Source organism: Netta rufina (genome assembly GCF_964035555.1).
Source record: "Netta rufina genome assembly, chromosome: 2".
NCBI lineage: Eukaryota > Metazoa > Chordata > Aves > Anseriformes > Anatidae > Netta > Netta rufina.
In genome coordinates, this window is record NC_140124.1 from 22,885,990 (window position 1) to 22,900,007 (window position 14,018).

Below are 14,018 nucleotides of genomic sequence, written 5' to 3' on the forward strand. Positions count from 1 at the left end.
AAAGGGAGAAGCAGAGGTGTCACACTATTTTTAATTACAGGAGCATACAGTGTCCAAGCAACAAGTTTTTTTTTTTCTTTTTTTTTTTTTTTTCTTTTTTTATGTTTACATATCCTCTAATAAAAAAAAAAAAAAAAAGTTTTGGTTAAAAAAAAATCTTAACTTGAGGCCTTAAGACCTTATATATTCTAACTTTAGCATGGAGAGTCTATTTTTACAACCAAATTAGGAATTCTGTATATAGGCCTGACTGACCATGTAAGTATAGTGGTGCTAGCAGCTAATCATGCAATATTGTAAGGCTCTGTATAACAGTAAATGCTGATTTATTTTGAATATTGGTACAAGGACTCCTGCTCACTGCCTGTGTAGAGAATCTAAATATTTTATGCTTGGAAATACAGTCCAGAACATATTCAAACTGTGAATATATAACCTGATTTTTCTTTTCTTAAGAGTAAAGATGTATTACAATAGGTAGTGTTTTATATAGAATACAGTACTTATTTTTATTGTTGCATAAAAGCAAATTATTTTTTTCAGAATAGCAAAGCATTACAGAATTTTTAATCTGCTGGAGAAAACACTATTTACAGTATGATGTTCTTTCAGCAAAGCTTTGGGGGTGGTATATACGGATTGGCTCTGCCAGCTTCATTTTGTGCTAATGTTTCTCTTGGGCATTGCTGTAAGAAAAAGCTATTTTTTCACTCACACTAGCCCTTACTGGTAAAACATTCAGAGGCAAGGAGAATTGTGTTTCACCACTGGGGCTGGGCTAATGTTTGCAAAACCAACCAATCTACATCATATTGTAGTCTTCGCTAATTAAAATCCTTAAAAAATTGTACATGATGTAATAGAAACATGATTTTGACAAACACCAAAATGAAGCGTTGCAATTTACAGCTTTTGAGCTTTGAGTGTGATATTTTTGTCATCAACATTACAGGCATTGGGCTGTTGAAGTGAATGAATCTGGCTTTCATGTAGCTAAAAAAAATGTTGCTTTTTATAAAATAAGATCATTGTAATTTGGTTCCAAATTCCTGCTCACTTTTAATAACAGCATCACAGTATCCACTTCTCTGAGAGTATTTAATACAAATGCCTGTGGTTTTCAATGTTACTAACATATTGTAACATCAGTAAAGTGACTTTCAATGAAAAGGACTGTGGTGTTTCTTCTTCTTCTTATACTTAAGTTCTTACATTTAGCACATCTATACCCTGTGTTAAAGTTCTCTCCAAGTAAAACAAAACAAAACAAAACAAAAACTGAATGCATGAGGAAAAAAAGGCTATTGGCTAATAATAAAATGGAGATGCTGTTTTTCAAACTACAGTTTTGATACTGATCCTGTGAGCCTCCTGATCTTTGCCTTAATGTCCCACTGTTCTCAACACAAATCTAAGATTACTATTCTTTAGGTATGCATGTGTGAAAGCAACCTAGAAAGAACTATTTACATTTTAAATCATTCCCAATTGCTTGCATTAGGATCAATAACAGTCACCCCATTTAGTATCATAAAAGTATCCTTCCCACGATGCCATCTGGGAAAGAGAAGAACCTTAATTCTGAGTTATAGATGTGTCTCTCTAAAGCAGGTAACTTAAATCTTCAGACTGCTTACTGAAACTACATTAATGGGAAAGTAACTTTTACGTAGTTGCTTTTTTTTTTTTAGTTAGATGACAGCAAATACTGAGGTCACTTCTTAGTAACCTTATTGATTATTTTAGTCTGAATCTAAAAGTGAAAGATCTTATTCCGTCAGTCTGTGTGGGCACACTGGGTTTTTGAAATGCTCATGAGGAATAAAGGCAATGTTTTCTTTGGTTAACTAGAATTTCTTCCTGGTTCTGGAGCTCTTCATTTTACAGGTTTCTGTTTTGTGTTTATATCATGATCCATGAAGATGACCCTGTTTGTTCACATTGTTCTTGCACCATTTTGCAGTCCAGTAGCCTATGAACTATCAGTTCAACCTGGGAATAAATAAAGTGAGGAAGAATACTTGGAGTCGTTACTGGTCCTCTTCCCTCATTGCTCTAGAGAGGTGTCGTATTAGCACCACCACCCTCCATCAAAACCACACACAAAATACCACCCTCCCCTTCCCTGAAAAACAACAAATAAAACCACAAAACCACATCTCAACTTGGTACTTTTCAAAAGCAAATAACCCGTCTGTTTACGCAATAACTGTTTTAACAAACTGCACCATTTTTGTATGGTGCGGTTCAGCTAAATGCATTTTTCAAGCCAAGCTTTTATGTGTAGGTGCATTTTGATCCCACATATTATTTAATCATTCATTCTCATATTTTATGGCATAACTCCATACGTATAGTGAATTTTCTGGGTGTCCCAGACTAATTAATAAATAACATTTATCTACAAGAAATATGTTGTATTCATTATTGGCTGTTTTCTTTCATGAGTAGTTTCAGGCCTGTGGTAGGGGTGACCCCATCCAGCAGCTAAGCACATGCCAGCTTCTAGCTCACTGCCTGCCTGCCAACAAAATGGGGGAGAGAATTGTAAAAGGAAAAACAAATCCTTGCAGGTCAGTTTAATAAATGAAAGGGAAAAAAGGAGGGAGCAGTCACTCACCAATTCACCAGTTCCCTCCATCAGATCAAGACCCAGCAACTCTCCAAGCAACAGGTACTTCAGAGAGACTTATCATAGTTTATTGCCAAAGATGATGTTACATGGCATGGAATATCCCTCAGGTCAGTCTGGGGCAGCGCTCCTGGTTGTGCCCCTTCCCAGCCTTTTGCTGACCCCCAGCCTACTTACTGGGGTGACGGAGTGAGAAAGAGAAGAGCCTGAAGCTGTGCAACTGCTAAACCACTGGTGTGCTGTCACCATTGTTCAGTCACAAATCTAGAACCTGTCACCCTGTGGGCTGTTATAAGGAAAACAAACTCCATCATAGGCAGGTGGGAAGGGTTTTGACCCTTGTACATTAGTTGGCATATAAAGGCAGGAAGGGTAGGTGTTAGGGTTTAATGAGGAGATAAAAAACATTAACTGATGTCACTGAAGTCTGATAGCTTAAAGTTTAAAGGGCAGTTAATGTATAAACTGACACAGTACAGTTCTTATATGTTTAAAAACATTGTATATAGGGACATAAACAGACCAAGAAGTTACTAGAACAAAAGCTCCATATATAAGAGCACAATGCTGAAAGAGTTCTCTGGTATGTTTTATCTCATCCCTGCCTATAAGACATTTTAACAGGCAGTCATACGCTCAATGTGGGGTGTCACAGACTTCATCTTGAAAATACCCAGCTGTCAAAACAAGCAACTTCAATTTTACTGACATTCTTACAGAGAAGAGCAAAATTCCAAATGCTAATGCTTTCAGTTTGTACATCTGTCCTACACTACCAAAGACAAAAGAATGTGTCTTATCTTCTGCCATCTGCATGGTATTAAGACAAAAAAATTTTAAGTTTCACTCCAGGAACTTTTTTTTTTTATTGAATTATAGGGAAGAAGTAAACACATTACAGAAAAACTTAGTATTTCCGTAATTGTGGTTATTATACATAGTGACTTACAACTTTAAGAAAAAAATCTTTAATAATTACAGGGTGAAAGTTAAAGACGACAGTACATGATTACTTGATATTCATTATCAAACCTAAAAAAGTGTGTAAAGCAATACATTCATAAAATATTAAAATTTCCAATATTGAGATACACAATCATGGGAACGTTTGGCAAAGCAAAACATGAACTGGAATGGTAATTGTGATCATCCACAACTTCCTTTTTGATTTAGATGCTCATAACACACTGTATGAACTGAAAAGAAGAATAAACATTTATTAGAAATAGAATACAAGTTTTTTCTTTTTTCTCCTGCCTTTTTTCTGTAAACAAATTCAGTCCTTGACCAACAAAGCTTTGAAATAACTATTTGCTAGTTTTCATATGTAAATTAAACCAAAAAAAAAAATCTCCTGAACAACAACAGCACAGGACTACTTCAATCTACTGTTCTCATCATCTTGCATAGATACAGTCAGGAAGGCAAGACCCACAAGCCCGACTGAGTATGATTTCTGTGTCCATTCCACCACTCTCCCCAACCTTTCCTGGGAAAAATGCCTACCAAACCTTAAAACAAAAAGTCAAAGGAAGCGACGTTAGCAAATGACATAGACTCTTAGGTCTTCTTGAACCATACTAGTAAGGAATCTGCATTAAATGCATAATGAAGTTGTAGGAATCTACACAAACATGTACCAACTCGGTGATAGAATACTCAATTCCAACTCTTTTACCTAGCTGAACTCTGAAAGAAGAACTGAATAAAACAACCCCCCCAAACCATTGCAGTCTCTTTCCATTAAATAGGCCAGTCAGGCACAAACTGAAATTATTGCTGCTCATCTTCAGTTTTAAGTTTTTGCTTAGTTTTACCCCGTAAGTTTAACTGATTCATTGAAGTTCACTTACGTCATCATACTGGAAATTCACAAAACCCTGCTGAGACACATCCCTTCTTCTAAAACATTCTGAAAAAAATATTAAAAAGACAAATCAAGAAACTGTCTATTTTTAAAAATGCATTCTACTTAGATTTCATTTTGGTCAAATGCCTAATTGAAAATGCTTGTTTGTAATAACAGAAGACTAGCCCATAGCTTATACTACTCCTCATATTACAATCAACAATTTTATGTAAATTTCTCACCTTCCTGAATTTTATTCTAAAGCAAAACACAAGGTTCAAGGTTCCAAGATGGAACAAACTGGGAAATGACAGCGGAGCAAAACAAAGGCAAGTAAAAATATAAAAATCCCCAGGCCACGTAAATGAGAACTCACAAAAGAACACAACAACTCATTCTAAGACTTAACTGATCTTCATATTTACCATATACAATGCTTTGCATTCCACTATTAAATGCAGTTTCCCAATTTTGATAACATAACTTTCCTAATCTCTGGAATAAAGCTTATACTAGTCCATTTTTCAATGCGGATCGAAATAATTTATAATTGTTATAGTTCTGCCTGTAAATTCCATTAAAAGAAACCTATTTTGCATTACATAAAAGTTAAAGTTGAACTTGAGATACCTGAGTAATCAGATTTTATAAAATAAAAGACATATTTCAGAGATGAAAGTAACAAGGCTATAATCCAACACACCAGTAAGAGCTCTGAGCTTCACACAGCAGGCAATGTAATCGTCAAATGTAATCTTTCCACGAGTGCTGTATCGCTTTGTGATTGCGGTCACTGCCTGAGGGCTCAATCTAAATCCTATTAGAAAACAGAAAGACTGTATTGAAGACAGGTAGGTTAACACAATCCAACATTTTTATTGGAAATACCATGTGTCAGTTATTACAGGATAATTGGTACCGAGGAATGTTGGAAATCAGCATCAGATGCAAGGAAATTTCATGACTTACCCATATTTGTCAAAGCTTTCTCCAGTTCTTCACGATCCACTGTACCACTTCTATCGCTGTCAAAACTCATGAAGTGTTGCTTCCAGCCATTGACCACAGCCCACAGTTCTTTAAACTCATTAAATCCCAGTGTGCCAGACAAATCCCTCTGATTCCAAAGCTAAGAAAAAATTTCCTTGACTTCCAAAATTAAAAAAGTCCTCCGTTAAATGGAAATTGGTATTTTTATCATCTGTAGTTAAAAGCTCTTTCTTTGACAGTTAATATTAACAGTATTTTGACTACTCCTTCTGACAGCAAACTAGAGCATCTCACAGCACTGACAGAGTAATACCACTGACCAAAACCAAATGTCATCCATCCACACTTCTCATTGAAGCCTGATAAAACTATTTGCTCTTTCTGAATGTAACTGAATTAACAAATTCCCCTTTTATCTGCTGCAGTCCAACTGTTAGTGATAAAATACATATCTGAAATAAAATTAGATGCCAAATAAAAAAATAGTAAGTTAGAATAATATCAGATCTCTGGTATCTATAGCAGTTTGTTCCAGGTGACCTATCAGTCCTTCCAGTTTAATTTCAGCTTTTTTTTTTCTTTTTAAACAGCAAAACACTTGAACATGAGAGCCTAACTTTTAAACTCCAAAGATTCCATCCATCCTTGCACAGTGTACCTACGTTTTCCACAGGTTGTATGGCTGAATGCCATTAGATACTTGAATTTGATAATTGAAGGAACAGGATTTAGGGGGCCTTAGAATACATTTAGGCTGCGTAGTACAGATGCCTAATTCATTAGGACATCTATGATGCTGTCTAATTTCAAAAGCACAATGAGCTATTTGAACAAACCTCCATTCTGGGCTGTCAGATCCGACTTTTCATACATGCAGTGGGGAAATAGTCCCCTAGACTTAGAGACCCCCCCCTTGTTATAAATAGACCAGTCACTGACAGACAGATTTGTTACAATTATTTCATCTTGTAAAATGAATAAGAACGGAATTTTGTTGTCCCCGATCATAATATATATCGGGTACAGGCTGGAGGGAAAATACAAAGCACTTTCACCCTCTTATCTTTGCTTACATAATGCAAAAATGTTTATATTTCATAATAAAGGATACATCCAGCATTGAGATCATGAGCCTGCAAGTCTCAACGTTGAAAGCTGTTTAAATTAGAAAAATGAAAATGTTATATTACAAGAATGGTTTTCAGTTTTGTTTATCTAAATGCAACATTTTCAGTTGCTTATTTTTATATATAATGTCTAAAATATTATTTCTTCCACTGTACACAGCCATGCTATGTTTTGATCCAAGCAAGAGCTTTTAATCACTACTTGTTAGAAACACTGACAGCAGACAATGTGGAGACGCTTCAAATTCTATATAAAATTAATTTGCTCTTATATCAATCCATAAAGGTTTTGGGTTTCAATCAAAGTGGTCATTTATATTTTAGCACAGAAACCACTTTAGCAAGGTACTTTGCTCAGCTTTATGAACCAAGCACTATGCACCCTGGCAGAGGTGTTCTGCCACAGAATGTTTTAGTCGATATCCAAGTTCACCTTCCAAACCAAACACCTTTTAAGAATTGTCTTTCCATTACAAAACAACACTTCTGCAACTCCCAGCTCAGCTCAGTGGCAGGAACAAAGGCAGTTGAGAAGGGAAACCCTATCCACAAAGAAATACAGAGAATTTACATTTCAAAGTAGTCTGTATGGAAAGAAAACCATGCAAACAGAAGAAACTGCAGAAAGCACAACTAAAAGCATTTTCTAGTAGATGGAATAAGAATTAGTGCACTCAAGCGCTTTTGTTTGTTTGTTCAAATTGTTAACTTACGTTTATACGCTCCTGCAATCCCTGACTGGGTGAGACATCTCTGTAGCTCATCAGCATCTATTTGTCCATCCTTTCGATAACAGAAGACGTATCAGCTATTGCTTTCATTCCCTCTCCCAGTTTAGTTTCTCCCAGTACCTGCTCCCTTTTCAGTAGCATTAATTTACCCTTTCAAGAAACAACTGATTACCCCCCTCTTTATGCTATATGACAAACTGCCTTTGATAACTTCTATCTCTAATGAGGTTTCTTTAGTTGATATTTTTGCAACACACACTAGCATTCAAATCTGGTGATCTCAAAAAATGAACAGGATCAGCAGATTTCCTCTAAAATTAATGGCTACTTCTTTCAGTTTAAATTAGAGATTTATTATGATCGCATGGTTACATAGGAAAACTAGAACCCATCTCATACATACCCTCTTCTCAAGACAGCCTTAAAACTTACAAATCTTTAAAGAAAAAAATTGCTTGGTAATAATAAGCAAAATAAACAAAAGAAAGCAAAGGATTTGGAAAGAAAAAAAGACACCGAAAAGATACCTATCTGTGCAATCTAAAAAGAGACTCCCTTCCAAAGCATCCTTCTCAAGCCAAATAAAACAGCAACTAAGTCATGGAAAGCAATGAGCTGTCCAAAGTGGAAGTGCAACACCAGGCCACATTCCTCACACACCCAGCATGAAGATTTGTTGACAGAGAGTTTAGAGTATAATGTGATCTCATTTAAGGATGCCATACTACACCTGCAGACAGCAAAAACAACACGACTTTAGGGTAAAGCATTAAAATGGGGAATAAAGAGTTGCTTTGCATGCAAAGCAAGTTTATTTGCCTCAGCATTTTCCTAAGATTTTTAAAGCCACTGCACAGAGATATGCTACTAATCAGCCTGGTTAAAATGATAGGGGCAGCTAACTTTCAGAAATGAAGTAACATTTATAGTATATTAACCACTACTTTCCCCTAAGTGACATTTTACAAGGTCTGGAAAAAGAGCAACAACATTTTGATTCTAACATCAATAGGAGTGAAAAAACAGAATTGCTTCTGATCTACTCCATCATTAACCACACAGGTGTAATAAAAAATTACACTAACAAAATTAAAAAATTCAATTAGTCATGCATTGTAAGAAACAAGCATCTTTAAAGACCTTGTGTATTTGGTATCAAAGGCAGGATCTGTATAACTTCATAACAGAAAGCAGGACAGAAAAGCATGACTTTTATTTTTATCACGATTAACATTACTGTGAAGGTCCTTGGCCTTCTATTTATTTTTCTCAGGTAGAACTTAAGGAAACTATAAAAGGCACAGAGGCTTTGCAAACAGATTAAAAAGAAAATTATTAGTTCCTACAAAGATAGAGTCAATTCATTTAATAAATATCTGATTTTTTTCAATAAACAAAGGCAATTAATTCCTCAAACCTAAAACAAAATTTCTGTTGTAAACTATTTCAAAGGAAGCTCAGAGATATTATATATTTAGACATAAAAACTGCACAGCAGCAAACCAAAATGAAAAACTTTAGAATTAGTAAAGTAAGTTCTTACAGAAAACTGTGAGATGTGGCTTTTTGCAGACTTGCATGGCTATAAAAACAACTGATAAGTCATCTGTTTGATTTCACTGTCTCCTTGCAGGATTTTTTTACCAGACAACCACTGGTCCCTGAAATAGACTCTGCTGATATCAAGGCTAACATTTCAAAAGCTGCCCTGTTTACTCAAATAAGGAACAACTCTGACATATAAAAGGTATTTAGAGTACTAACTTAAATACTTTAAGTACTAACTTGATCACACCCATTAGCTCACTGGGTCACCAGCTTTTGGTGACCATGCTGCACATGAATAGTCTGGCAGTGGTCTGTGCTTTGCTGAGGTCCAGCTCTCGTCACCTGTTCTCCACAGCACTGCATCCTGTTTGTTGTTATCACCCTTTTTCTTTTTAAAACAGGAGCTTACTCATTTTTCCAGCACCAGTTACAGGCTCTACCTAGCACATTATCTGGTGGCACCGGATACAGAAGCATCTGAGCTGGCAGCAAACTGTAAGCACACATTCAGCAGGATTTAGATTGGGCTACGCCTTACTGGACAGGCCCATCACATTACACACCATTTATTCCAGCATTCACCTTTATTACAAAAACATGCAGTTTATGTATGCATGAGCAATGTTACAGAAGTAACACGCAGACTGTAAGATGCATTATTAATTCAAATGAGTAACAGAGAACAAAAAGCAGTAAGCCAAATTACAGTCTTAACCTGGGAATTTAAACATCCACTAGTCTGCTGGATTTAAACTTCCAGCTTGTGGTTACGTGCACCTGTGGATATCAGATCCAGGAGCAGAGTTTCAGATTTCCACACACTCTATGTTCACAATAAATAGCTTTGTTATTTGTACTGCCAAAGACAGAACTTCTAGCTCAATAAGTTTAACTCACTTGCTCCTAACCTTTGCAACCTATTTCAGGAATTACGTATTTCTAGTAACATCCACAATTACACCAAAATAACTTATGCCATGAAATTTAAAAAAATAAAAAAAATTGCAGTGCAGACTGACAAGGAAAAAAAAAGAGGCCTAAAATAAAAGTTGTGAATGCCTTTTCCTCTTAAAGAGTCATCACTCTATCTTATGAACAAACCCTGATATTGGCACAGATAAAGACTGCTATTCCATTTATGAATCCATTAAGCCACTTTATCATGCATCTTCCTGTTAGCATTTCCCACTCTTATTACAAACATCTCCACAGCTGATGTTCCCCATCACTCCTGGCCTCCTTCTCCAGAAACAGCATTTCCCAACCAATGGCTAAACCACAATTCAGTTCCAACGTTTCCTGTAATATACAATTACTGAATAGGCTTATACAGGAACTATAGTCTGTACGTGCGTGCAGCCATACAGTACATACTATAGTTGTATATAGCTAGGCAGTAACTATTCAGTTTGAATAATATTAACTAGCTCTTCAACCGTGCTGACGCATTCTAGCAGCCAGGTAAGTGAGACCAATCAGCTTTTTCTTTTGAAAACCTGAAACTACAGAGCTCTCCCTACTGCTAATGTCATGTAGAAGTTAGAGAAGTATTTTCTCTCTATAGAAAAGTATTTCCAACAAATGAATAACATTTAGGCTTACCTGCCCTGCTACGGCAGCAAAATAACCATACAAAGGATCCTGGGCTTGTCCAGGGAACGCTGGTCCTCCTGGGGCTCCACCATACTTTACAAATCAAGAAGAAAAATGATTAGTTTTAAAGTAATGCTTCAGTGTAAGAAATTGTACTGCCTGTACTTAAGGCTCAACATGTGTTTTTATATACATAGCACGTTAAAAAGTCTGGACAATGAAAAAAAACGCAGTTCCTTTAGAAAAGGGAGCACACAATCTGGGGATTGGTAAACTCATGCAGTACAATTTAAGCACGTCAGGGTTAAACCTTGCACAGGGACAAGCCGCTCATCTGGAGGCAGTATCACATATCCCATCAAGCTTAAATTTTAAAGCCTAATACTAGTAAAAACGCGATCCTGAAGATTAAGACTAGCAATGCACCTCTGACTTTTATTTCCTGCTTCAAAAAAAAAAAAGTTGCGCAAGACAGACCTCAGGGGAAAGCACTGGGGAGAAAACACGCATTAACATTCAGCTTGGAGACTGTTCTTTAACATAAGTGATTCTTAACCGAAACGCCGTGAGGTGACTTCATTTTGTTGGCGGTCCCAGCCCCCCGCCCCCTGCCCCGCTCACCCCGCCGTGGTAGAAGCCGCCGCCGGGTGCCGGCTGCCCGGGGTACGCCATCTTCTGCTCGCCCCTGCCCCGCCCAGCCTGGCCGCGCCCCACAGCAACCACAGGGCCGGCCCGGGGGGAGGAAGGAAACCACGTAGGGCCGCGGGCTCCGGGAAGAGCCGCCTACAGGAGGCTCGAAGCTCTGCCAGCCCTGCGAGGCAGCCGCCTGCCTCCTGGCAGCGGGGCAGCGCAAGGGGGTGCTGTTGGGAGCTGAGGGAGACCCCCAACACGCCCCTCCGTTCCGGGTGGTACATCCGCAGTCGGGTGGGCGGGCATGGCACTGCCTCAGGGCTTCCCTTTCCCTTCCCTCTACCTGGTGGGCACCCCGGTGGGTGACTCATTTGGTTCAGGGCGAAAATAGTCATCCCTATCGTGCCGTTATCTGCAAAGTCATTTGGAGAGCACTGGAGGAGTTCACCAGAGAATCACCCATGCTGATGGCAGGTTGCTTTTAAGTCACCTGTCTGTGATTTTTGACATGGCCATAAAGGCCATAAGCTCCATGGTTTTTATCTTTTGTGCATATACATCATGCATGTCACAGAACGCATCGTTATCATCGTTATGTCAAACGCTTCTTTTTGATGATGCTGTAGATTTCTCTTCAAAGTCAACATATAAACCTGGTCCCAAATAAAAGAATCATGGAATGATCTAGGTTGGAAGAGACCTCCAAGATCACCTAGTCCAACCTCTGACTTAACACTAACAAGTCCTCCACTAAACCATATCGCTGAGCTCTACATCTAAACAGCTTTTAAAGACATCCAGGGATGGTGACTCCACCACTTCCAGCCCATTCCAATGCCTAACATTCCTTCCAGTAAAAAAGTTCTTCCTAATATCTGACCTAAACTGCCCCTGGCACAACTTTAGCCCATTCCCCCTTGTCCTGTCGCCAGGCACATGGGAGAACAGACCAACCCCCACCTCGCTACAGCCTCCTTTAAGGTACCTGTAGAGAGCAATAAGGTCATCCCTGAGCCTCCTCTTCTCCAGGCTGAACAAGCCCAGCTCCCTCAGCCGCTCCTCGTAGGCCTTGTTCTCCAGGCTCCTCACCAGCTTTGTCGCCCTTCTCTGGACTCGCTCGAGCACCTCGATGGCCTTCTTGTAGCCAGGGGCCCAAAACTGAACACAGTACTTGAGGTGCGGCCTCACCAGAGCCGAGTACGTGGGGACAATCACCTCCCTAGCCCTGCTGGTCACACTGTTTCTGATACAAGCCAGGATGCTGTTGGCCTTCTTGGCCACCTGAGCACACTGCTGGCTCATATTCAGCCAACTATCAACCAATACTCCCAGGTCCTTCTCTGCCTGGCAGCTTTCCAACCATTCCCCTCCCAGTCTTTAGCTCTGCTTGGGGTTATTGCGCCCCAGGTGCAGGACCCAGCACTTGGCCTTGTTGAACTTCATGCAGTTGACCTCAGCCCATCGGTGCAGCCTATCCAGATCCTCCTGCAGAGCTTTCCTACCCTCAAGCAGATCAACACACACACCTAACTTGGTGTCCTCTGCAAACTTACTGAGGGTGCACTCAATGCCCTCGTCCAGATCATCGATGAAGATATTAAAGAGGACCGGCCTCAGCACCGAGCCCTGGGGAACGCCACTAGTGACCGGCCTCCAACTGGACTTGGCTCCATTTACCATGACTCTTTGGGCCTGGCTATCCAGCCAGTTTCTAACCCAACGAAGCGTGCGCCAGTCCAAGCCAAGAGCAGCCAGTTTCTTGAGGAGAATGCTGTGGGAGACGGTGTCAAAAGCCTTGCTGAAGTCAAGGTAGACCACATCCACAGCCTTTCCCTCATCCACCTTTCATAAACCCATGCTGACTGGGCCTGATCACCTGCTTGCCCTGCAAGTGCCACGTGATGACTCTCAAGACAACCTGCTCCATGAGCTTCCCTGGCACTTAGGTCAAACTGACAGGCCTATAGTTCCCCATGTCTGCCCTCCGGCCCTTCTTGTAGATGGGCGTCACGTTTACTAGCCGCCAGTCAACTGGGACCTCCCCCGATAGCCAGGACTGCTGATAAATGATGGAAAGCGGCTTGGGCAGCTCCTCTGCCAGTTCTCTTAGTACCCTTGGGTGGATCCCATCCGGCCCCATCGACTTGCACACATCCAAGTGCCGTAGCAGGTCACCAACCAGTTCTTCGTGGATAGTGAGGGCCACATCCTGCTCCCCATTCCCTTCCGCCAGCTCAGGGTACTGAGTATCCAGAGAACAACCGGTATTGCCGCTAAAGACTGAGGCAAAGAAGGCATTGAGCACCTCTGCCTTTTCCTCATCTTTTGTAACAAGATTTCCCCCCGCATCCAGTAAAGGATGGAGACTCTCCTTAGTCCTCCGTTTTGCAATGAATTATTTGTAAAAATATTTTTTGTTGTCTTTAACAGCAGTAGCCAGATTGAGCTCCAGATGAGCTTTGGCCTTCCTAATTTTGTCCCTGCACAGCCTCGCTACATCCTTATAGTCCTCCCTAGTGGCCTGCCCACTTTTCCAAAGATTATAAACCCTCTTTTTTCTCCTAAGCTCAAGCCACAATTCTCTGTCGAGCCAGGCTGATCTTCTTCCCCGCCAGCTTGTCTTTGGGCACGTGGGGACAGACCGTTCCTGCGCCATTAAGATTTCCCTCTTGAAGAGCGCCCAGCCTTCCTGGACCCCTCTGCCCTTCAGAACCGCCTCCCAAGGGACTCTACCAACCAGTGTCCTGAGCAGCTCAAAGTCAGCCCTCCGGAAGTCCAATAAAGAAGTTTTACCGGTCCCCTTCCTGGCCTCACCAAGAATAGAGAACTCCACCATTGCGTGGTCACTCTGCCCAAGACAGCTTCCGACCACCACATCTCCCACCAGTCCTTCTCTGTTTGTGAAGAGAAGGTCTAGT

General features: G+C 40.0%; 1 protein-coding gene across 1 annotated transcript; it reads right to left on the minus strand.

Moving 5' to 3' along the window:
• Nucleotides 1-3,485: 3,485 nt before the first annotated feature.
• On the minus strand, nt 3,486-11,164 carry SRI (sorcin). Its single transcript, XM_084282314.1, has 8 exons — nt 11,092-11,164; nt 10,480-10,563; nt 7,312-7,381; nt 6,583-6,626; nt 5,451-5,598; nt 5,185-5,298; nt 4,486-4,544; nt 3,486-3,828 (listed from the first exon to the last, which is right to left on the minus strand). The coding sequence occupies exons 1-8, from the start codon at nt 11,140-11,142 to the stop codon at nt 3,802-3,804; spliced, it is 597 nt and encodes a 198-aa protein (XP_084138440.1). The 5' UTR covers nt 11,143-11,164; the 3' UTR covers nt 3,486-3,801.
• Between the last annotated feature and the right edge of the window lie 2,854 nt (nt 11,165-14,018).